The 25,529-nt window shown below is 36.4% G+C and overlaps 2 protein-coding genes and 6 non-coding genes across 8 annotated transcripts; 7 read left to right on the top strand and 1 right to left on the bottom strand.

Moving 5' to 3' along the window:
- The first annotated feature begins 711 nt into the window (after window positions 1-711).
- TRNAL-AAG (transfer RNA leucine (anticodon AAG)) lies at window positions 712-792 on the top strand. The gene has a single exon. It is a non-coding gene; the product is annotated as a tRNA-Leu (tRNA).
- Window positions 793-2,969: 2,177 nt separating this feature from the next.
- On the top strand, window positions 2,970-3,050 carry TRNAL-AAG (transfer RNA leucine (anticodon AAG)). Its single transcript has one exon. It is a non-coding gene; the product is annotated as a tRNA-Leu (tRNA).
- A 745-nt stretch (window positions 3,051-3,795) lies between these two features.
- On the top strand, window positions 3,796-3,876 carry TRNAL-AAG (transfer RNA leucine (anticodon AAG)). The gene has a single exon. It is a non-coding gene; the product is annotated as a tRNA-Leu (tRNA).
- Window positions 3,877-5,173: 1,297 nt separating this feature from the next.
- TRNAL-AAG (transfer RNA leucine (anticodon AAG)) lies at window positions 5,174-5,254 on the top strand. The gene has a single exon. It is a non-coding gene; the product is annotated as a tRNA-Leu (tRNA).
- Window positions 5,255-6,355: 1,101 nt separating this feature from the next.
- TRNAL-AAG (transfer RNA leucine (anticodon AAG)) lies at window positions 6,356-6,436 on the top strand. Its single transcript has one exon. It is a non-coding gene; the product is annotated as a tRNA-Leu (tRNA).
- A 1,525-nt stretch (window positions 6,437-7,961) lies between these two features.
- Window positions 7,962-8,042, top strand: TRNAL-AAG (transfer RNA leucine (anticodon AAG)). Its single transcript has one exon. It is a non-coding gene; the product is annotated as a tRNA-Leu (tRNA).
- Window positions 8,043-9,161: 1,119 nt separating this feature from the next.
- LOC103975134 (probable prolyl 4-hydroxylase 3) lies at window positions 9,162-15,952 on the top strand. The gene is made up of 8 exons (XM_065182526.1): window positions 9,162-9,385; window positions 9,484-9,568; window positions 12,021-12,118; window positions 12,202-12,299; window positions 14,876-15,005; window positions 15,129-15,316; window positions 15,426-15,512; window positions 15,648-15,952. The coding sequence occupies exons 1-7, from the start codon at window positions 9,219-9,221 to the stop codon at window positions 15,497-15,499; spliced, it is 840 nt and encodes a 279-aa protein (XP_065038598.1). The 5' UTR covers window positions 9,162-9,218; the 3' UTR covers window positions 15,500-15,512; window positions 15,648-15,952.
- Window positions 15,953-17,567: 1,615 nt separating this feature from the next.
- Window positions 17,568-22,097, bottom strand: LOC135673504 (tetraspanin-19-like). The gene is made up of 6 exons (XM_065182525.1): window positions 21,822-22,097; window positions 20,879-20,978; window positions 19,782-19,862; window positions 19,591-19,695; window positions 18,409-18,582; window positions 17,568-17,803 (listed from the first exon to the last, which is right to left on the bottom strand). The coding sequence occupies exons 1-6, from the start codon at window positions 21,971-21,973 to the stop codon at window positions 17,795-17,797; spliced, it is 621 nt and encodes a 206-aa protein (XP_065038597.1). The 5' UTR covers window positions 21,974-22,097; the 3' UTR covers window positions 17,568-17,794.
- Window positions 22,098-25,529: the final 3,432 nt, after the last annotated feature.

The raw sequence follows: 25,529 nt of genomic DNA, 5'->3' as shown, positions 1-25,529 counted from the left end.
ATCAGAGAAAACTAAATGCCCCTTTCGATAGTCCTAAAGGGGCCAGTTGGGATGGTCGAGTTGGTCTAAGGCACCAGTTTACTGATATTTTTCTTTATGATTTTTGACTAAAAATATCCCTTTTTTACTTTTGACATTGACTAAAAATATCCCTTTTTTACTTCTGACAATTGCCAACTTATTCTAATTTATCAGAGGAAACTAAGTGCCGCTTTCGATAGTCCTAAAGGTGCCAGTTGGGATGGCCGAGTTGGTCTAAGGTGCTAGATTAAGATTCTGTTCCGAAAGGGCGTGGGTTCAAATCCCACTCTCAACACAAATAACAACTTATTCTAATTTATTAGAGGAAACTAAATGCCCCTTTCGATAGTCCTAAAGGGGCCAGATGGCCGAGTTGGTCTAAGGCGCCAGAAAGGTTCTGGTCCGAAAGGGAACTTATTTTAATTTATCAAAGGAAACTAAGTACTCCTTTCGATAGTCCAAAAGATGCCAGTTGGGATGGCCGAGTTGGGCCGAGTTGGTCTAACGTGCCAAATTAAGATTTTGGTCCGAAAGGGTGTGGGTTCAAATCCCACTCTCAACACAAATAATTGGTATTTTTCTTTCTGATTTTTGACTAAAAATATCCCTTTTTTACTTCGGACGATTGCCAACTTATTCTAATTTATCAGAGGAAACTAAGTGCCGCTTTCGATAATATTAAAAATGCAAGTTGGGATGGCCGAGTTGGTCTAAGGTGCCAGATTAAGGTTCTGGTCCGAAAGGGCGTGGGTTCAAATCCCACTCTCAACACAAATAATTGGTATTTTTTTTTCTGATTTTTTACTAACAATATCCCTTTTTTACTTCTAACGATTGCCAAATTATTCTAATTTATCAGAGGAAACTAAGTGCCGCTTTCGATAATCCTAAAAATGCAAGTTGGGATGGCTGAGTTGGTCTAAGGCGCTAGATTAAGGTTCTGGTCCGAAAGGGCATGGGTTCAAATCCCACTCTCAACACAAATAACTGGTATTTTTCTTTCTGATTTTTGACTAAAAATATCCCTTTTTTACTTCCCAGATTACTGATATTTTTCTTTTTGATTTTTTACTAAAACTATCCCTTTTTTACTTATAACGATCTTTCGATAGTCCTAATGATTGCCAACTTATTCTAATTTATCAGAGGAAACTAAGTGCCGCTTTCGATAGTCCTAATGGTGCCAATTGGGATGGCCGAGTTGGTCTAAGGCGCCAGATTAAGGTTCTGGTTCAAAAGAGCTTTGTTTCAAATCCTATTTTTGACTGAAACTAAATGCGGCTTTCGATAATCCTAAAGGCGCCGGTTGATAAAGGTTCTGGTCCGCTTGGTTTCAAATCCCACTCTCAACACAAATAACTGATATTTTTCTTTCTGATTTTTGACTAAAAATATCCCTTTTTTACTTCTGACGATTGCCAACTTATTCTAATTTATCTGAGGAAACTAAGTGCCGCTTTCGATAGTCCTAAAGGCGCCAGTTGGGATGGCCAAGTTGGTCTAAGATGCCAGATTAAGGTTCTGGTCCGAAAAGGGCGTGGGTTCAAATTCCACTCTCAACATAAATAATTGGTATTTTTTTTTTCTGATTTTTTACTAACAATATCCCTTTTTTACTTCTAACGATTGCCAAATTATTCTAATTTATCAGAGGAAACTAAGTGCCGCTTTCGATAATCCTAAAAATGCAAGTTGGGATGGCTGAGTTGGTCTAAGACGTCAGATTAAGGTTCTGGTCCAAAAGGGCATGGGTTCAAATCCCACTCTCAACACAATAACTGGTATTTTTCTTTCTGATTTTTGACTAAAAATATCCCTTTTTTACTTCCCAGATTACTGATATTTTTCTTTTTGATTTTTTACTAAAACTATCCCTTTTTTACTTCTAACGATCTTTCGATAGTCCTAATGATTGCCAACTTATTCTAATTTATCAGAGGAAACTAAGTGCCGCTTTCGATAGTCCTAATGGTGCCAGTTGGGATGGCCGAGTTGGTCTAAGGCGCCAGATTAAGGTTCTGGTTCAAAAGAGCTTTGTTTCAAATCCCACTCTCAACACAAATAACTGGTATTTTTGACTAAAAATATCCCTTTTTTACTTGATTGCCAACTTATTTTAATTTATCAGAGGAAATTATGTGCCGCTTTCGATAATCCTAAAGGTGCCGGTTGATAAAGGTTCTGGTCCGAAAGGGCGTGGGTTCAAATCCCACTCTCAACACAAATAACTGGTATTTTTCTTTCTAATTTTTGACTAAAAATATCGCTTTTTTACTTCTAACGATTGCCAAATTATTCTAATTTATCAAAAGAAACTAAGTGCCGCTTTCGATACTCCTAAAAATCCAAGTTGGGATGGCCGAGTTGGTCTAAGGCTCCAGATTAAGGTTGTGGTCCGAAAGGGCGTGGGTTCAAATCCCACTCTCAACACAAATAACTGGTATTTTTCTTTCTGATTTTTGACTAAAAATATCCCTTTTTTACTTCGCAGATTACTGATATTTTTCTTTTTGATTTTTTACTAAAACTATCCCTTTTTTACTTCTAACGATTGCCAACTTATTCTAATTTATCAGAGGAAATTAAGTGCCGCTTTCGATAGTCCCAAAGACCCCAGTTGGGATGGCCGAGTTGGTCTAAGGCACCGTATTTTTCTTTCTAATTTTTGACTAAAAATATCCCTTTTTTACTTGATTGCCAACTTATTTTAATTTATCAGAGGAAACTAAGTGCCGCTTTCGATAGTCCTAAAGGCGTTGGTTGATTAAGGTTCTGGTCCGAAAAGGCGTGGTTTCAAATCCCACTCTCAACACAAATACACAAATAACTGATATTTTTCTTTCTGATTTTTGACTAAAAATATCCCTGTTTTACTTCTGACGATTGCCAACTTATTCTAATTTATCAGAGGAAACTAAGTGCCGCTTTCGATAGTCCTAAAGGCGCCAGTTGGGATGGCCGAGTTGGTCTAAGGCGCCAGATTAAGATTCTGGTCCGAAAGGGCGTGGGTACAAATCCCACTCTCAACACAAATAACTGGTATTTTTCTTTCTGATTTTTGACTAAAAATATCCCTTTTTTACTTCGCAGATTACTGATATTTTTCTTTTTGATTTTTTACTAAAACTATCTTTTTTTTACTTCTAACGATTGCCAACTTATTCTAATTTATCAGAGGAAACTAAGTGCCGCTTTCGATAGTCCTAATGGTGCCAGTTGGGATGGCCGAGTTGGTCTAAGGCACCGTATTTTTCTTTCTAATTTTTGACTAAAAATATCCCTTTTTTATTTGATTGCCAAATTATTTTAATTTATCAGAGGAAACTAAGTGCCGCTTTCGATAGTCCTAAAGGCGTCGGTTGATAAAGGTTCTGGTCCGAAAAGGCGTGGTTTCAAATCCCACTCTCAACACAAATAACTGATATTTTTCTTTTTGATTTTTGACTAAAAATATCCCTTTTTTACTTCTGACGATTGCCAACTTATTCTAATTTATCAGAGGAAACTAAGTCCCGCTTTCGATAGTCCTAAAGGCGCCAGTTGGGATGGCTGAGTTGGTCCAAGGCGCCAGATTAAGGTTCTGGTCTGAAAAGACACAAATAGCTAGTATTTTTCTTTCTGATTTTTGACTAAAAATATCCCTTTTTTACTTCTGACGATTGTCGCTTTCGATAGTCCTAAAGGGGCCAGTTGGGATGGCCGAGTTGGTCTAAAGCGATTGCCAACTTATTCTAATTTAACTAAGTGCCGTTTTCGATAGTCCTAAAGGTGCCAGTTGGGATGGTCGAGTTGGTCTAAGGCGCTAGATTAAGATTCTGGTCCGAAAGGGCGTGGGTTCAAATCCCACTCTCAACACAAATAACAACTTATTCTAATTTATCAAAGAAAACTAAATGCCCCTTTCGATAGTCCTAAAGGGGCCAGTTGGGATGGTCGAGTTGGTCTAAGGCACCAGTTTTCTGATATTTTTTTTTATGATTTTTGACTAAAAATATCCCTTTTTTACTTCTGACGATTGCCAACTTATTCTAATTTATCAGAGGAAACTAAGTGCCGCTTTCGATAGTCCTAAAGGTGCCAGTTGGGATGGGCGAGTTGGTCTAAGGCGTTAGATTAAGGTTCGTGGGTTCAAATCCCACTCTCAACACAAATAACAACTTATTCTAATTTATCAGAGGAAACTAGATGCCGCTTTCGATAGTCCTAAAGGCGCTAGTTGGGATGGCCGAGTTGGTCTAAGGCGCCAGAACTTATTCTAATTTATCAGAGTTGGGATGGCCGATGGTCTAAGTTGTCAGATTAAGGTTCTGGTCCGAAAGGGCTTGAGTGCCGTTTTCGATACTCCTAAAAATACAAGTTGGGATGGCCGAGTTAGTCTAAGGCGTCAGATTAAGGTTCTGGTCCGTAAGGGCGTAAGTTCAAATCCCACTCTCAACACAAATAACTGGTATTTTTCTTCCTGATTTTTGACTAAAAATATCCTAATGATTGCCAACTTATTGATTATTCTAATTTATTTGAGGAAACTAAGTGCCGCTTTCGATACTCCTAAAAATGCAAGTTGGGATGGCCAAGTTGGTCTAAGGCGTCAGATTAAGGTTCTGGTCCGAAAGGGCGTGAGTTCAAATTTCACTCTCAACACAAATAACAGGTAATTTTTTTTTCTGATTTTTGACTAAAAATATCCTTTTTTTACTTCCCAGATTACTGATATTTTTCTTTTTGATTTTTGACTAAAACTATCCCTTTTTTACTTCTAACGATTGCCAAATTATTCTAATTTATCAGAGGAAACTAAGTGCCGCTTTCGATAGTCCTAATGGTGCCAGTTGGGATGGCCGAGTTGGTCTAAGGCACCGTATTTTTCTTTCTAATTTTTGACTAAAAATATCCCTTTTTTACTTGATTGCCAACTTATTTTAATTTATCAGAGGAAACTAAGTGCCGCTTTCGATAGTCCTAAAGGCGTCGGTTGATAAAGGTTCTGGTCCGAAAGGGCGTGGGTTCAAATCCCACTCTCAACACAAATAACTGGTATTTTTCTTTCTAATTTTTGACTAAAAATATCCCTTTTTTACTTCTAACGATTGCCAAATTATTCTAATTTATCAAAGGAAACTAAGTATCGCTTTCGATAGTCCTAAAGGTGCCAGTTGGGATGGCCGAGTTGGTCTAAGGCGCCAGATTAAGGTTCTGGTCCGAAAGGGCGTGGGTTTAAATCCCACTCTCAACACAAATAACTGGTATTTTTCTTTCTGATTTTTGACTAAAAATATCCCTTTTTTACTTCGCAGATTACTAATATTTTTCTTTTTGATTTTTTACTAAAACTATCCTTTTTTTACTTCTAACGATTGCCAACTTATTCTAATTTATCAGAGGAAACTAAGTGCCGCTTTCGATAGTCCTAATGGTGCCAGTTGGGATGGCCGAGTTGGTCTAAGGCACCGTATTTTTCTTTCTAATTTTTGACTAAAAATATCCCTTTTTTACTTGATTGCCAAATTATTTTAATTTATCAGAGGAAACTAAGTGCCGCTTTCGATAGTCCTAAAGGCGTCGGTTGATAAAGGTTCTGGTCCGAAAAGGCGTGGTTTCAAATCTCACTCTCAACACAAATAACTGATATTTTTCTTTCTGATTTTTGACTAAAAATATCCCTTTTTTACTTCTGACGATTGCCAACTTATTCTAATTTATCAGAGGAAACTAAGTGCCGCTTTCGATAGTCCTAAAGGCGCCAGTTGGGATGGCCGAGTTGGTCTAAGGCGCCAGATTAAGGTTTTGGTCCGAAAGGGCGTGGGTACAAATCCCACTCTCAACACAAATAACTGGTATTTTTCTTTCTGATTTTTGACTAAAAATATCCCTTTTTTACTTCGCAGATTACTGATATTTTTCTTTTTGATTTTTTACTAAAACTATCCCTTTTTTACTTCTAACGATTGCCAACTTATTCTAATTTATCAGAGGAAACTAAGTGCCGCTTTCGATAGTCCTAATGGTGCCAGTTGGGATGGCCGAGTTGGTCTAAGGCACCGTATTTTTCTTTCTAATTTTTGACTAAAAATATCACTTTTTTACTTGATTGCCAAATTATTTTAATTTATCAGAGGAAACTAAGTGCCGCTTTCGATAGTCGTAAAGGCGTCGGTTGATAAAGGTTCTGGTCCGAAAAGGCGTGGTTTCAAATCCCACTCTCAACACAAATAACTGATATTTTTCTTTCTGATTTTTGACTAAAAATATCCCTTTTTTACTTCTGACGATTGCCAAATTATTCTAATTTATCAGAGGAAACTAAGTGCCGCTTTCGATAATCCTAAAAATTCAAGTTGGGATGGCCGAGTTGGTCTAAGGCGCCAGATTAAGGTTCTGGTCCGAAAGGGCGTGGGTTCAAATCCCACTCTCAACACAAATAACTGGTATTTTTCTTTCTGATTTTTGACTAAAAATATCCCTTTTTTACTTCGCAGATTACTGATATTTTTCTTTTTGATTTTTTACTAAAACTATCCCTTTTTTACTTCTAACGATTGCCAACTTATTCTAATTTATCAGAGGAAACTAAGTGCCGCTTTCGATAGTCCTAATGGTGCCAGTTGGGATGGCCGAGTTTGTCTAAGGCACCGTATTTTTCTTTCTAATTTTTGACTAAAAATATCCCTTTTTTACTTGATTGCCAAATTATTTTAATTTATCAGAGGAAACTAAATGCCACTTTCGATAGTCCTAAAGGCGTCGGTTGATAAAGATTCTGGTCCGAAAAGGCGTGGTTTCAAATCCCACTCTCAACACAAATAACTGATATTTTTCTTCTGGTCTGAAAGGGCGTGGGTTCAAATCCCACTCTCAACACAAATAACTTATATTTTTCTTTCTGATTTTTGACTAAAAATATCCCTTTTTTACTTCGCAGATTACTGATATTTTTCTTTTTGATTTTTTACTAAAACTATCCCTTTTTTACTTCTAACGATTGCCAACTTATTCTAATTTATCAGAGGAAACTAAGTGCCGCTTTCGATAGTTTTAATGGTGCCAGTTGGGATGGCCAAGTTGGTCTAAGGCACCGTATTTTTCTTTCTAATTTTTGACTAAAAATATCCCTTTTTTACTTGATTGCCAAATTATTTTAATTTATCAGAGGAAACTAAGTGCCACTTTCGATAGTCCTAAAGGCGTCGGTTGATAAAGGTTCTGGTCCGAAAAGGCGTGGTTTCAAATCCCACTCTCAACACAAATAACTCCAACTTATTCTAATTTATCAGAGGAAACTAAGTGCCGCTTTCGATAGTTATAAATGCACTAGTTGGGATGGTCGAGTTGGTCTAAGGCGCCAGATTAAGGTTCTGGTCCGAAAGGGCGTGGGTTCAAATCTCACTCTCAACACAAATAACTGGTATTTTTTTTTTTCTGATTTTTGACTAAAAATATCCCTTTTTTACTTCGAAGATTACTGATATTTTTCTTTTTGATTTTTTACTAAAACTATCCCTTTTTTACTTCTAACGATTGCCAACTTATTCTAATTTATCAGAGGAAACTAAGTGCCGCTTTCGTTAGTCCTAATGGTGCCAGTTGGGATGGCCGAGTTGGTCTAAGGCACCGTATTTTTCTTTCTAATTTTTGACTAAAAATATCCCTTTTTTACTTGATTGCCAGTTTCAAATCCCACTCTCAACACAAATAACTGATATTTTTCTTTTTGATTTTTGATTAAAAATATCCCTTTTTTACTTCTGACGATTGCCAACTTATTCTAATTTATCAGAGGAAACTAAGTGCCGCTTTCGATAGTCCTAAAGGCGCCAGATGGGATGGCCGAGTTGGTCCAAGGCGCCAGATTAAGGTTCTGGTCTGAAAAGGCGTGGTTTCAAATCCCACTCTAATTTATCAGAGGAAACTAAGTGCCGATTTCGATAGTCCTAAAGGTGCCAGTTGGGATGGCCTAGTTGGTCTAAGGCGCCAGATTAAGGTTCTGGTCCGAAAGGGCGTGGGTTCAAATCCCACTCTCAACACAAATAACAACTTATTCTAATTTATCAGAGAAAACTAAATGCCCCTTTCGATAGTCCTAAAGGGGCCAGTTGGGATGGTCTTGTTGGTCTAAGGCACCAGTTTACTGATATTTTTCTTTATGATTTTTGACTAAGAATATCCATTTTTTACTTCTGACATTGACTAAAAATATCCCCTTTTTACTTCTGACAATTGCCAACTTATTCTAATTTATCAGAGGAAACTAAATGCCGCTTTCGATAGTCCTAAAGGGGCCAGTTAGGATGGCCGAGTTAGTCTAAGGCGCCAGAAAGGTTCTGGGGCGTGGGTTCAAATCCCACTCTCAACACAAATAACAACTTATTCTAATTTATCAGAGGAAACTAAATGCCCCTTTCGATAGTCCTAAAGGGGCCAGTTAGGATGGCCGAGTTGGTCTAAGGTGCCAGAAAGGTTCTGGGGCGTGGTTCAAATCCCACTCTCAACACAAATAATAACTTATTCTAATTTATCAAAGGAAACTAAGTACTCCTTTCGATAGTCCAAAAGATGCCAGTTGGGATGGCCGAGTTGGTCTAACGTGCCAAATTAAGATTTTGGTCCGAAAGGGTGTGGGTTCAAATCCCACTCTCAACACAAATAATTAGTATTTTTCTTTCTGATTTTTGACTAAAAATATCCCTTTTTTACTTCGGACGATTGCCAACTTATTCTAATTTATCAGAGGAAACTAAGTGCCGCTTTCGATAATATTAAAAATGCAAGTTGGGATGGCCGAGTTGGTCTAAGGCGCCAGATTAAGGTTTTGGTCCGAAAGGGTGTGGGTTCAAATCCTACTCTCAACACAAATAACTGGTATTTTTCTTTCTGATTTTTGACTAAAAATATCCCTTTTTTACTTCTTACGATTGACAACTTATTCTAATTTATCAGAGGAAACTAAAGTGCCGCTTTCGATAGTCATAAAGGCGCCAGTTGGGATGACCTTCTGGTCTAAGGCACCAACTTATTCTAATTTATCAAGGAAACTAAGTTCGGTGATTGACAACTTATTCTAATTTATCAGAGGAAACTAAAGTGCCGCTTTCGATAGTCCTAAAGGCGCCGGTTGGGATGGCCTTCTGGTCTAAGGCACCAACTTATTCTAATTTATCGAGGAAACTAAGTTCGGTGGACTTGGTCAGCGGGCGGTGGCCATGGCGAGGGGCGCGCGCCACCCCCGGAGACCTCCGACGCTGATCCTAGTGGCCCTCCTCACCATCTCCGTCGTCCTGCTGGTGCTCCTCGCGCTCGGCGCCTTGTCCCTCCCCGCGGTTTCCAAGGACGGCCGCGTGGCCGAAGTACGCCGCTCCGTCGGCGAGGCGTACGGACGAATCGCTCGCTATGATTTCGTTCTTTGTGTTGGTCGATCTGAAGGCTTTCTTCTTTCACACTGTTCCTCTTGAATTTGAGAATTCGCAGGAGAGATGAACTCCAGGAGACAGGGGAGCAATGGACGGAAGTACTCTCGTGGGAACCGAGGGCCTTCCTCTATCACAACTTCCTGGTATTTATTCTTGATCTTACCGCGTGCTTAGATATTAGTTGTGCTGAATTGTGTCAACGTATTGTTCAAAGGATTCATTCTTTATGTGAAATCTTCGAATTTATGAACAAATCTTTCCATTTAGAGTTGGGAAACAGTTACATAGGACTATCTGTTTAATCCTGATATAGTCTAAGCTTTCTTGCTGATGAACATATTAGCTACCTTAAGATGGGTAATTTGCATCACGGGTCTCATGTTAGGTGCCATATATCTAGATTGTTACAAATATATTTCCAGAAAGGTAAGTTATTATGCAGAATAATCATTTCATGCACAAGCAGATAAACTCCTTCCTAGATTTCACGTATCGAGCATGGATTAAGGTACCAATTATGCTAGGGTCTCATGTTAGGTGCCATATATCTAGATTGTTACAAATATATTTCCAGAAAGGTAAGTTATTATGCAGAATAATCATTTCATGCACAAGCAGATAAACTCCTTCCTAGATTTCACGTATCGAGCATGGATTAAGGTACCAATTATGCTATTGTAGACGCAATGCTGTCATTGTACTGGCGTGTGATGTTGTTATTGTCTTGTTGATGCCTGCTGAATAGTGCCAGTATATATATCCAAGCACTTGAAAAATATTGTTCTGTGTTGAAACATTTAGTAGATGAGATCTTCATAATCATAGATTAGGATGGACGCAATCTCTGGATATGAGTGATTTATAATCTACAGTTCATTTCTTGCATATGGGAAAAAAGATCGGCTATCGTTTAGTTGTGGTTGCTATCAGAGGGGTCATACAAAATTTAGAAACTGTCACCTTCCAAGAATAATTGTTGAGATGCCACCATCGCTGAATTTGCATTATCCAGGCGCTGAACAAGACATAATATGAGTGCATGATCATGACCAAGATAAAAGGATGTAAATCCAGCCACCAGTTTCCTAGTACAAGGCAAGGCACAACATACCTTTGGTTGTATATTTTGTGACAGTATTCATAGATTAGCATCATAATGTCCCTTGAATTTACCATCTATGGACCGAGATAATGTGTTGGTAATGTTTCCATTTATATGATGGATGATACAACTGGAGCATCTTATTTGTGCTTAAATGCCATTGGATTTATTAATTTTGTGTAAAATTTTCCTCCTTTTTAAGATGAGGCATTTGCCACAACAAGCTTTCACAGATCATCAAACCATTCTTGTTTATTTTTTAATTTTGGAATAAAGAAAAGTGATATTTTAGTAGGTTTGCTAATAAAGTTAGATTATACATGTAAATGTAATACAATAAAAGCTTTACATTTGACAGTGTATTCCAAATTTGGCATAAAGGAGTTGCGTTCAAGAATCAAGATACCTATCTCATGTATGATTACTTTAACATTTCTCAGTGGGTTAGTACATGTCAGCCAACATGGAATAGATGAAACACCATTACCATCCTACATGAGGTAACGAAGATACATTGGTGCATGCTTTGCATGGTACGAGACCCGCATTGGTATGTTAGAATTTTTTTCTCAGAGATTCAAATCTTGGTCGAGGCTAATATATACACACACATACATATAAAGATTGGACAGCAATATAATTCAAAAGCCAAAATTGTGAAGTTAAGTTGTGAGCCAAACCCATTATATGTCAGTGATTCTTTATTCATTTCTGTTCGTCTTAGATTCATGAATATTTTTAGTATCTTCCTCATTTATATGTGAGTTGATTGGTTTCCCTTATTTTAAGTATTCAAAATTCATCAGCATCTTTTCTGACATTAATCTGCACATCTGTTGTGATGTGTTTCATTTTCATTAAATCAAAACCACAACATAACTTTGTTTACCAAATGCATCCTCCTTTATCTTTTTTTTAATTAATTTTAAATCATACCATATTAGAATTTTTTTTAAAGATCATGTCCTTATCAATGCCAACTCACACCTATGCATTATTTTAAAATTATTTTCTTCAAAATTTAAAATTTAGGTCAGAATTTACCTTTCACTTGGCTTTTTATTTGCTTGTAGGGCAATTCACACAGTTATTGTTCAATGCAGAATCATATACTTGAAATTTAAAAACAACATGTTGTAAAACTTAACTGTCTTGTGGGCCTTTTATCAAATTGAATTTGTTAAGGAAATTTCATGATTTGATGTGTGGTTTCATAGTTGAATTTTGGCCATACTATATTTTAAGACGTCATTGTAAATGGATACTGTTAGCTTTCTGTTAGTATTAACTTAAATATGGCTTAATAAGAGAATTGTTCAACAGTATAGTGGCCTCAAGTGCTGACATTGATTTTGGGTTGGTCTAGATTAACATCCAACTTTTGGCCGTGGCATCTAACTTGCATGTTAGATTTTTATTTTTCTAATTCTATTGTGTTTTGTGAATGATATTCATGTGAAATCACAAATACTGATATTTTATATGTTTGTCAGTCCAAGGAAGAGTGCGAGTACCTAATTGAACTGGCAAAGCCTTATATGAAGAAGTCAACAGTTGTAGATAGCACTACTGGGCGGAGTACAGATAGCAGGTTTACATATCACAGATGTCTCTTAAGATGTTCTGGATTTCTATGTTAATTTGATATGTCTAACTGTAATAGCTTTTTTTCAGGGTTCGGACAAGCTCAGGGATGTTTCTTAGAAGAGGACAAGATAAAATCATTCGAGCTATTGAGAAGAGAATAGCAGATTTCACCTTCATACCTGTAGGTAAGTAATGCAGATTGTTTTTGGTACATATTCATGTTTCAATGGCTTCTACATGTTTTCATTTTGTTGTTCTTTTATTCATGATTTCTATTTTGTGCTGTCTTGCATGATTTTTGGTGTTAAAGAGTTCATCATGATGAAGGCATGTTTTGGACTATGTACTGTATTATATTTTATGCTAGAAGTTTGATCATATAAAATATTTAGTGGCATCTAGAAGATGTAGGTAGAATGTGTTTCTTGGAAAGAGCATAATATCATTTGCCTATTCAAACAATTCTGAAATCATGCAAAGCCTTAATAGTTGCTGGTGAAAGAGGATTATAAAATGAAGATGAATGTGCAGAAAAGAGAATGGCAAGGCAGATGTCAAGAGGAGGTTGGATGGAAAAACTGGAGAAATATAAACTGAGACATACTTACAATTGGATACTACATAAACAGAAATCAAACACTGAGTGGTGGAAAACCAATTTTGGTTTTATGGCACCTATGCTTTCTTAATTATGAAGAGCTTGGTTTAAGGATGTTGCATGAACATATTCACTAGAAAGCATGGTTTGATGTTTTGGCTAGACCAGTAAGAAAGTACGAAACTAGCAATATGTACCATCCTGTCACGGACTTAGCTGGAATTGCCCAAGTCATGAAGCACCCTTGCAGTAAATTCACGGACTTAGCTGGAGTTGCCTACGTCGTGAAGTACCCTTGCACCAACTTCTCGGACTTAGTTGGGATTGCCTAAGTCATGAGGTGTCATTGCGATATATGTGTCCTCAAAAGGATCAGCCTAGTTGCAACCTCGTACCGGTCCCAAAGGACCTATAAAATAAGTTGATTAGTTTGAAGACAAGCGACAGACAAATCTCAATGTCTTACAAAGAGGGAAGCTTTACAAGTAATTCAACGAGCATCCTGAGTGCAAGAGAGGAAAGAGAAAACAAGACTTTAGAAGGCTGAACGAACAGTTGCAAGTCCGCAAACAACTGCTCATCAAGTGTCGGGCACAAAGACAAGTTCCCGTCAAGTTAACGTACGAACTTGTGAAGATTGTTCAACACCCGACACTACCCTAAAGCCCCAACCCCCCTGGTGGTTCCAGGGTGCTAAGATGACTGACGTTTCGCATGCGGTCTACAGAAAACAAGCCATAGTATGCAAAAACGAAACCATTTTGGGACAGTTTTGTCCAGCACGACGAGCGATCGCATTGCAGCACTGTAAACCGTTCAAGCTTATATTTTTACAAGCAAAAACACACAAAACTAAAGCAAAACATGCTGCCAAGCATCTGTACAAGTATACAAAAGCGACGAATGGTTCGTTGAACGAAATTGTTATAGGTGCATGATGACTGGTCGTGATAGTCCGAGCTTTAACCTACATGGATCACCCCCCATCCTGTACGGCCCTGTCCTAATCTTCGAATAAATTAGAAAACATACTTTATGCTCGCATTAGTGAGCTCTCTTTGCCCTAAATACAAACCGTTCCCATTTCGCCTCATGCAGTCGTCTGTCATTGCCTGCTGCCCATCGTGTGTTGTTGATAGGTATGCTTCCTCATCCTCTTCCACTTCCTCCTTCTTCTTCCTCCTTCCTCCTTCCTCCCCCCTCTTCCTTCACCACCTTCTCTCCTTCGTCCTCTTCCTCGTCCCTCCTCTTCCTCTACCACACCCTCTTCTTCCTTTCTCTTCCTCGTTCTTCCTCTTCCTCCACTGCCTCCTCTTCTTCCTTTCTCCTCCTTCCTCGACCACCATTCCTCTTCTCCTTCTTCTTCTTTCTATTCAAAACACTGGTACATATTGGTGTACCATTTGTTGTACACCAGTACCAATCGGTACATGCCGGTACGGCCATCGACTGATATGGTCTGGTACACGAAATGGCATTCCCTGCTAGAGAGAGGACACATTTGATATTAATTGATTTCCTGTCACTGATATGTTTAATAGGAAGACTGATATGGGTCTGGTATGAGACATGGCGTTCCCTGCCAGCAAGAGGACAGATTCAGGATGAATTGATTTCCTGTCACTGATATGTTTAATAGGAATGATAGATGATAATAATTGATTCATGTAAGTGACTCCAAGCACTTTAGAGAATGTTTATTATACAGTTTTAATTTATGAGCTCCATGAGTTGGTATTGATGCCATAGTATCCAATGCTTAATTTGTTTCTTAGCAGATTGGTTTCTCCATATAGAATGGCTAGCCTCTCACCACTTTGTTATTACAATCAGCAAGCATTATAACTTTAACGTGTTTGACTTTTGCATCTTAGCATTATTGAGAACAGATGCTACCCGTTGAATGCATCTGTTGAGCAAGCAACGACCATTTGGTCTATTGACCTTATTGTATATTGCAACTGATGGACACCGTTCATCCCATGCTTAGAATTTTTTGGACTCTTTCTAGTGTCATCACTGTTACTGCTTCTTAGCATATCCTGCATCTGGCAATCTTTCTCTGACAAGTGTTTCTTGAGACGATCGTCACGGTTGTCATATACTTTTGTATCTCCGTCATGTTAGTACCCTAAAATTGTCTTTAATTATTTTGTCTGGCAGAGCATGGTGAAGGTCTTCAAGTTCTCCATTATGAAGTTGGACAGAAATATGAACCTCACTATGATTACTTTGTTGATGAATTTAACACTAGAAATGGGGGTCAGCGATTAGCAACACTTCTCATGTACCTGTATGTATCATACTTCATATTTTTCTTGGTTGTCTTCGACACTGGTCAATTATTCAAAATGTTACTGTTTTATTCAACTTATAACATTTTTGACCTGATGTTTGTTGATTCACTGTTGGTAAGTTCTGATGTTGAAGAAGGTGGTGAGACTGTGTTCCCTTCTGCCAAGGTATTCAGCAGTTCTTTACCGTGGTATACTGAGCTATCAGAGTGCGGGAAGAAGGGTCTTTCTATAAAACCCAAGATGGGAGATGCACTACTCTTTTGGAGCATGAGACCTGATGCCACTTTAGATCCATCAAGTTTACATGGTTAGTGGTTTCTAGCCGGCTATCTTATTCAGATGTGTGCTATTTCAACAACACAGACATATCTTGGCTGAATTGTTAACATCTTTCTGTCGTATATAATATGTTGCAGGCGGATGTCCTGTCATAAGAGGAAATAAGTGGTCATCGACAAAATGGATGCATATCCGGGAATTTAGAGCTTAATGTACCGAGAAAGGTACCATATTGCCTCAAGATTATCAAGGATTTAGAAATTCTGATTTGACTTCTTGATTATTTCAGTAAATGTTAGTCTTTTCCATAAAGAACGAATCTGAGCCAATCACCTTCACTTCCACCTTTTATTTGACAGCCAGAAGGAGATATCGATGTACATCGCAGTGTCAACGTCTTTTGGAGATGGATTACCACTGAGGAGAAAACGTGCGATGGAGAATTGTGAGGATGTCGTGGACGGGCTGCTAATCTATTCATAGAAACTTCTTTTGTTAATGTAGGACCAACAACTTTATATACAGTCCTTTGAGTTTTGCTTGTATACTGTTCTTCTCTTAGTTATCTAAAAGACAAGTTGACCTACAACAAAATTGTAAGTGGAGTCGGTCACATGGATCTGAATCTTTTACCATTATTAAGATTAAAAAGTTATATGTTTAATTAATTTTTATTAAATCTTTTAATATACAAGTTGACTTGCTTATTGAAAATATTGATCATAGAATGGTGATTAGCTAGTATTAAGCAAGTATCACGTTTATTTTTTTTATCACATGTATTTTGTCGATATTAGGAGCATTTGCTTATGATTATCATTTTAATTATAATTGTATATATATAAATTTTAATATATTTTTATTATATAAAAAAGTTTAATACTAGAAATTAAAATAAAATAATGATAGATCAAATATATGATGTGTATTTTTGATATCATTCAAAAAATCTTTGTCTATTTATAGGCGTATCATTGTTGAATCCGAGACCTATATTGATATCGCTCTATAAAGAAAATTAGATTCACATTCTCCTTTCTCTTTTGTCTTTTTTATATGTGAGAACAGAGGATCTAAAATAAGTAATTAGGAGAGTTTCTCCATCGAGTTCATCTCCTAAGGAGTCATATTATAATTAGATTTTTTTTATTGACGAATAATTATAATTAAATCTAATCATATTCATAATATATCTTACTTAATTAGATAAAATTATATAATCTAATATTTTTCACTTAGCTCAATAATTGATAAGATATAAAAAAAATTAAAATTAAAATTAAAATAAAATAAATATAAAATATTTAAAAAATAATTTTACTTAATTGGATTCTAAATTTTTTGAAAAAGCATTTTATATGTGTGTATAAAATAAATCAATAAATCTAATAAACATAACATGATATTAAATTTGACTATTAATGGAAGTCATAATTATTGTATGTCATTAATATTATGTACCTTAGTCTTTCCTAATGTAATTTAAAATGATCATAGGACAATCTTATTATCACATTCAACTATACAAAATAATAAAAATAAATAACTTTAATTATATAAATAAAAATATCAATTATAATATTCACTCAAATATATTATTATATCTTTTATAGATTACTGATTAATCCAAAGCATGTCCTTTTAGACACTCAAAGTTATAAGTCTCAGCTGAATGAATATGCAATCAATACAGTAAAACTTAAATTTTTAGTTGATATTAATGATTTTTAATTTTTTTCTCTAATCATTAAATACTGTATATCAGAATATTTAATTGACATTAATTATTATTTTTTCTAATCATCAAATATTTTATACCAGAATATATATATATATATATATATATATATATATAAAACTGTTAGAGTACTTACTATTCTTATAAACAAAAAGTAAAACTATTATGATATGTCAAAACGTATCGCTCACTTGATTGCTCTGAAGCCAGGCTCCAACATCACCCCTCACCGTGTTCCCCCCTTTCCGCCATTTGGGTACACCTAGACATCAGCGTCTTCAACACGTGTCGGTGTGCATTCTCGCTCCGATGACCTTAGTCTCGGCGATCGCTCGACGCAGTTGTCCTCCATTCAGGCCATGGAGATGTACTTCAACAATTTAGAGGTAAAGCTTGTAAATTGTCATAATATTGTATATTCCTCTCACAAGTACAGCTGCACCCCAACAACATTTAAGAAGATTGCCATAAATAAAATCCAAGCTTAGGCAATTGGAAGCTCAGTTATATGATAGCAAACCATGTTCATGACAAACGACGCTACACCAACGTGATCAAGCTACTATATATCAAGAAAGCAGTATCTGGCGATTATACAATATATGACAATAATGACACGGATAAATGGCTCTGTTTGAGCTACTAAGAACATCTTAGTTGCTCTGATTAATTACACAACTCTATGTACTCCCAAATATCATAATTGGAACTAAACTAAAGTGCATTAAATACTAGGCTTGTACATTGTCCTTCCGGAGACAGGTGACATCACCTAACCTGTGAAATGAAGTACTAATGTTAGATATAATGGAAAGAGTTAAATTATCTACTAAGACAGAAATCTGCTGCCAAAAAAAAAAAAAAGAGGACAAAAATCTATTGGGCTTTTGCATGCATATCCCTGTGAAATTGCCCTTTTCTAAACCCTGAAAGTTTGAGGCTCTCACTCTATTCCCATCTCTTTGAAACTTTTCCAGAAGATCCAGTCAAGGAAACGGAAGAAATTAGTAAAGGCAAAATCTTTAGGCAACCATTCAATTATTAGCCTCCTCTGTAAGGATAATAAATTAGTTTACACACTTTTTCCCATATCATGCCATATAACAACAGAAGGAGTAAATACTGTTTTTTTTTTGTTATCTGTAAATTCACTTATTGGCTTTCTTTAACTAATCAAAATATAATTTATTAAAAAGATTAGATGAGAGATAAAGGACTGTGGATGCCAAACAAAGGGGGTTTAGACTCTAGGGTGTAATACACCAAATGATGGCTTTGCAGGGCTACATATTGTAAAACGCACTTCACAGGGATATATATGCAAAAAAATAATAATAATCCAAATACACCTCAAAATAAAAGAACTGATAGCGAATACTCACGTTCCAAGAATCTTTTTGGTATGGGGCACTAGGATCACCAACATATGGTGCATGCTGAACCCGGTCTCGTAAAAGTGGTAGCCTTGCCGGCATATATTCATCATCACTATCGCAGCCGTTTCTACTGTCTGGACCAAGAGCCCTGAGAATCATGCCCAGAAAGAGGGACATAGCCTAGCATATCAGAGGAAAAAAAAACCTTTTAGATTTAGAACAAATTAATAATCTAAATCATAAAAAAGCTAACAACGCAGAGGTGGAGGGGCAAGATGAATATCAGACAGTTCCAGTGGGAAGATATGAGGTATATGCAATTGCTGCAAACTGTAAAAAATTATTAAACATCAATTTTGGTAAATTACCAAGAAAACAGAATAAGAACTTGTCACAATAGATACCCTAGGATATAGAATGAGTACACACATATAGTTGAAAAAGACCGGTCATCAAAATCTATATATGAATACGGAAATTATTTGCAGTCCTGTGATGAGGTGGCTAACACAGATGTTCAGAAATATGCAGTTATATAGTGCTTTTAAGTTTTCTGTAATTGTTGAATCAACAGAGCAAAATCCAATAACAATTAAAAAATGGATGTTGTACATGGTTCCAAGAAAAATCCAATAACAACTAAAAAAAGGATGACGTACCCAATTATTGATCTAACCATGACTTCAAGTTTCAGCTTATTCTGGCCAAAACTGCATCAGTTTCCAGATGCACTGATAGGCTCATCTCAATCAGTTTGGCCAATACCAAATTAATTGGATCAGGCTTTTCTAAGTTTAGTTCCACCGGCTTCTGTGATTACAAATTGGGTTGACTGGAACTAAAAGATCACAATCAATTAGTTAAATTGATAAATTTAGGCTAGATTTAAGTGAATAGATAAATTTTAAAGCTAGATTTAAGTGATTAGTTAAATAAAAATAAATAAATGTCTTCAATCAATTTGTTGTAACATTGCCCGACATTAAAAACTAGTCATCAGATACAATGATTCATTTAAGGGGTGGTCCAGTCCATCACACTCCAGCCAATGCAGAGTTTGGGTAGCTATTAAAAATTACATTCTGCATAGTTAAATTTGAAGATAGTTGGGATGTTCAAAAAAATGATAAAACACAAATTTCAACAAAAGCATGTTTCAACTTTCCATAAATTGTATGAAAAGCATACCTGTGTAGCCACAATCACCGAACCTATCCATCTGCACAACTCATCATTTGATCTAATGAAATTCTTAAACTCATTAAATCTCCCAGTTTGATCTTCTGGGAAATCCTGTTAAATGATCAGACCATACAGAAATATAATGTTAGCAACATTAACCAAAATTTCCATATACAAAAAGAACTTGACAGATGTACCTCTTCCCAATCTCTGTTCAGAATTACGTCTGCAGCTACTGCAGCCTCCAGCATCACAAGAAAAAACACTAAAGCCATATACTGTAATTATTCAAGGATAACAGTAATTATGTCACAGGTTTAAATCATAATTGACTGAAAAATGATTCTTTTTGGAAGTTGCAGTAAAGAGTTATGCATGCTTGATTCCTGTAGAAATGAAAATTCCAGAGGAACAAACAACCAAAGAAGGGAAATTGAATTAGTGACTGAAGGTAAGTTATGCATTTCCATATGTTTTTATCTTTTAGCTTACAAGCAATTAAGTATGGTAGTAACTCTGGAATCAATTGGGATATATATTCAACTACAACTAAAAACAAACGTTGTTACCTAGAATATTGATGCATGACAGAATTTGCGTTTCTACTTCAGATGATACGGTTAAAACAAATTATAATTAAACCCAGCGACATCAAACTTTTGATACAAAAATCCTCTATATACCACCAAAACTGAAAGACTTGCTTGATAACACCCTCATGAAAATAAAATGCAATGTCAAATGAAAAAGAGAGCCTTTTGAAATGGATCATAAAAGAAGATGAATAAGTTTCAGAAATGATCAGACAAATAAGTTTAACATATTCATATGACATACATACAACAAAGAGGACTTCCTACAAATTAATTCATATTCTTTTCAGTTACGAAATATGATTGAAGTTCAAACTGCATATCAATGTTTTTTGTTGTGTTCAACTTTAAGAATCAAAATTCATGGTCTATTACAAATATTTGCAATGTGTAGGTGCTTTGTATAGAGGAAGAAGGCACCCAGATATCAATTTACAAAGAAGTGTTAAGTATCCAGCGTCCATCAGCTAATGTATAGTATTAGCTTTATAACATTGTTTATTCAGTAAAAGAACATATAACAATCAACATTAATTTTAATTTATATTTTCCACATCTAGAAAGCTCTGTAACCATTTGCAACAGAGAAGTACCGCGGAAAAACAAAGCTACTCAGAACAACAAAAAAGTCATTATAGCTATTAAACATGGGTTCAAACTAAAAATCACATGATTCTGTCTTAATTCTGAGTGTAGGATACACAAGCAAGGCCATGACCATTGGCTGTTTCCGCAGCAATATGACCAAAGCATGTTATCAAGCATAAAGAAACTCCTAGTCCAAAAGAAGTGTAAATGAACCTGCATGTACATGAGAAACATATTAAATGTTTGAAGACACATGTGAATATCATGTGAAATGGAAGTATTGGCCGATAAAATAAATTCATGTCCAATCAATAACCAAATGGCATTAAGCTAGCTACTATTACGTGTTACAAACTTATTTTCGCAAGAAATTATTTATACATTCTGAAAAGATACAAACAACTCGTTTCTAACGAATAATATATAAAAGAACAAGAGCTGCTTACCACAGAATACTGATTAACCTTCTCTTATGTGAATATCTCACACAAACATAGAGATACATATTTCAGAAATAAAAATAAGCAACTACTCATGTTTCAAATAAGCATCGCTATCAAGGGCATCTTCCTAGATCACTATTCTGATGAACTGGAAAATCACAGAACAAATCAGGAAGAAGGAAATACAGAACAAAAGAAAATATCATGTTTTTGAAGTATTAGAGGCTCAAAGCTTAATTCTCTAAAACCAGAAGATAAAGAATATAGAAAGAGTTGTTTTATCAAACAAACAAACTTTTTGTAGGTCATGAACATCGATAAAAGCACTGGAAGTCCCGATGTGGATCCCAGCACCAATGCTAGCTCATATCCTCAATCGATTGTTCAGGAAATCACGAGCCCTAATCTTTTCCACAAAGAACAACCCAATCCCCCTTGACTATTAGACATCTACCCAAGAGAAAACAGAAAAATCAAAACAGTCTCGCAAACCCTAAGAAACGTCCTTCACAGGTCAAACGTTCAAAAATGAATTTTTTCCCCTTGCACGGCAATGTCAGAACTTTATCCGTGGGGAAGGAGCCGAAAGGATCAAATATGGGGAAGAACAAACCAGGCACCGGCGGTGGGGAAGGCATGAGTCTGGCGGAACCAGACGTTGATCATCCAGAGGGAGTAGAGGATCAACCCCACCCCGACGAATGCCGCCACCGAGTTCACCAGCTTCAGGACCGATTGCAGGCAGGTCCGCACCATCCTCCCCATCCTCGACGAACACCAAGAGCCGATCCCAACGGGGACGACGACGACGACGACGACGACGACGACGACTTTCTAGAAAAGAAACGGAATCGAAGTGGGCTTTTGTTGTCGCCGACAATTGTTCTTTATTCTTTTCCTACTTAACAAAAACAAAATTACACAATCTATTCTCGTATTTATCCTTTAAAATAAAATTTAGCATGTGTATTTAAATTCGAAATATTTTGTTAATATATAACATATTAACAGTTAAAATTAACCGATAATTAGCATAATTATGATAAAATCATAATATGGATATAATCCTTAGAATAGGAAGAGAATATATAAGACTAAATTCGTTATGTAAAAACTTAAAAGGATAAATATGTAAAGAGGGCAAATAAAAAGAAAAGAAAATAAGTTGTCGCGATGATGGGTAGATGATGGACAGATGTCGGCAGAGAAGTCAACGCCAGCACGCGGCAACCGTGTTGTAGTTTGCCGCGCTTTCACATATATATATTCTTCAAAAGTTTGAAAATAGAAAATTTTACCATTATAAATTTTAATGCCGCATTAGTCGAGGAGTTTATTTAATTAAAATAATATATAAAAATATAAGACGTTTTATTTTTTTATTTTTATCACCTGACAATAATGTGCTGTGCTTACCTGGAATGATAATCTTATTAGCAATAATCTAATATGCATAAAATTATTTATGCCCTTTTCAGAGTCTCTCCAAAATTGATTTTACCATATTGACCTCCTTATTTTACGGTATTAATTTCTTAATTATCATAGTAATTTATTTTTTGATTTGATACTAATTTATTTCTTTAATTATAAGATTATAAATTTCTTAATTATGAAATTTATAATTTTTTAATCATGAAATTTTCTATACTCCCCTCGAGTTGGCCGGAAGATGTCAATCATTCTCGAGTTACGTAGATAATTCTTTCTTCAATTTTCTCCTTTATGAAATGTCGATATACTTCAACATATTTTATTATATTATGATGCACTGGATTATGAGTAATATTGATAACAGCTTTGTTGACACTATATAATATCATAAGAGTTTCAATGGGTATTTGTAACTCTTTTAAAATTATTTTTTTGTCATAAGAGTTCACAAATATCTATATCTTATGTTATTGTTATGAACGCATTGCTTCTAGCGATATCCGTCTTCTTCCTACTCCTCCAAGTCACTAAATTACTGCTAACAAATGTACCATATCCTGAAGTTGATCTTCTATCACTTACTAATCCTACCTAATCAACATAAGTAAAATTCTCAATTCTCATATACTTATCCTTTTTGAATAATAATCCCTTATCTAAAGTCCTTTTTAGATATGTAAGAATCCTATATACTGCTTATCTCTAAATATACTTCATATGATAAATACATAAATTGACTCACTACATACGTAAATCAACTTACCTATCAATCTCTAATATTTTATTGCATCTACAATGACTCTGTGAGAAGGACATCTTAATAAAATCTATTATTAGAGTGTCAATGTGTTTATAACAAAGCATTACTATTTCTTTTAAAAGATATAAGGTGTATTTCCTTTATAAAATAAATATCCCATTCTTTAATCTTGCTATTTTCATGCCTAAGAAATATTTTAGCTATCCAAGATCCGTAATTTCAAACTCTTTGTCTTCAAAATTTTCAATTATGAGATATTATTAGTATAATATCATTTGTATAAACTATTAAGAATAGTAATATCTCATTTATTTGAGTGTTTATAGAATATTATATGGTTCGAATGACTTTGAGTGTAATTATAAGGATAAACTAATCTTGTGAATCTTTACCATAAAAAAATCTTCTCATTTTATACATCGTCATATAAATTCTCAAAGCTAGGTCGTACATGCTTCTCGTAACACTCCCGATTAGTCCCAATAAAAATTAAGATTAATTTATCAATTTCAACTTAAGTATTTTAATTAGGGGTTTAAGCCAAACGAAATTGGTAGGTTAGTTAACCTATCAAACTTGGGTCACGACACTTCTTCTCTTAATTATCCATTTAAAAAGATATTTTTTACACATTTCAATAAAATAAAAATTAAAATAAAATCATCTTTTTGTGACCAATTTAGTTTTGTACATTTCAATAAAACCATCCATCTTATATTTAACGGTAAATAATCATTTGCATCCCACTAAATTCTTTCTCTTTGGTAGCATTGAATCTCATATTTTGATGATGAAACCACTTGATATATATTTATGATTTAATCTGCGTTTTGAGTGATGCAGGATGCTTCGATCAGGATGAGACAATTAAAGCAGGAAAATCATGTTGTGCTGGAGGAACATGTCAGAACATTGGACGTCGGGCCGGTGGATCGGTCGACGTATCGACAGAAGGCTTCGGGCCGTAGACTCGGGCATCGGGCCAAGAAGAGCAAGTATTGTGCTAAGGATATCGGAGTTGCGGAGTCAACTGGCCGATTGGGCAATAGGCTGCAGGAGAGGACGATGCGCCGAAGAATCAGACGAAGCGTCGAGGGACCAATGACATGCCGGACAACTTGGTTAATTGCTTAGGATTAATTGTCTCGATCGAAGTTTTGAGATAAGTGTGCAGGATTAACTACGATGAAAGTGAGACGTGTAGCAGGAGTTGTGCCGAAGTCAAGACAATGATCACGTTGGGAGTTCGAGAGTTCGACGGAAGTTCGGACAGTTGTCGGAAGTTCTGCGGGAACAAATCCGAGAAGTCCATAAGCTTGCCAAAGAAGCTCGTCGGAACTCGCCAAGTGAATCGTCACAAGTCCAGGAGTTTGCCGAAAGTCCGCAGGAGCATCACCGAGGGTTCATCGGATGATCGACGGAAGTTCGCCGGAAGCTCGCTGGAAGAAGCGATTGACGCATTGGAGCAAGTTGCAGTAAATGTCTTAGGAAATCTCGTAGTTAGCACATTGATTAAGTTGGAAATGGGAGGTGATCCCATTAACTTAATCTTGGGGCAATTGGGCCCCTAAAAAACCCAAATTGGGCCGAATGGATCAACCCATTCGGACCCTGATTTCTGCCAGGCGGTTGAACCGCCCAAGGCAGGAGGTTGCACCGCTTGGGCTCAGTCTCCGAGCGAGACTGGGAGGTGCAACCGCTCCAGCCAGGCGGTGGCACCGCCTGGGGCTCAGTCTCCGAGCGAGACTGGGCGGTGCAACCTCCCCTGACAGGAGGTGGCACCGCCTGAGCTCGGTCTTCGAGCTCTGCCAGGCGGTGCAACCGCCTCAGTCAGGAGGTGCAACCGCCTGAGCTCAGTCTTCGAGCTCTGGCAGGAGGTGCAACCGCCCCTGACAGGAGGTAGCACCGCCCAGAGGCTCAGTCTTCGAGCTCTGCCAAGCAGTGCAACCGCTCCAGTCAGGGGGTGCAACCGCTTGATCCCAGAATTCCGGGAATTGACAGTTTTGAGCTCCAAATTTGAACTAGGTTGGGGCCTATAAATACCCCACCCATTCAGCACTGAAAGAACATGAACTTACACCGAAATCTTGATCTTTTTCTGTGATTCTTAGAGCTCAAAATTGTTGT

The sequence above is a fragment of the Musa acuminata genome, chromosome BXJ1-5 (assembly GCF_036884655.1).
Source record: "Musa acuminata AAA Group cultivar baxijiao chromosome BXJ1-5, Cavendish_Baxijiao_AAA, whole genome shotgun sequence".
In the NCBI taxonomy this organism is placed as follows: domain Eukaryota; kingdom Viridiplantae; phylum Streptophyta; class Magnoliopsida; order Zingiberales; family Musaceae; genus Musa; species Musa acuminata.
This window is presented reverse-complemented; position numbering and strand designations above follow the sequence as displayed.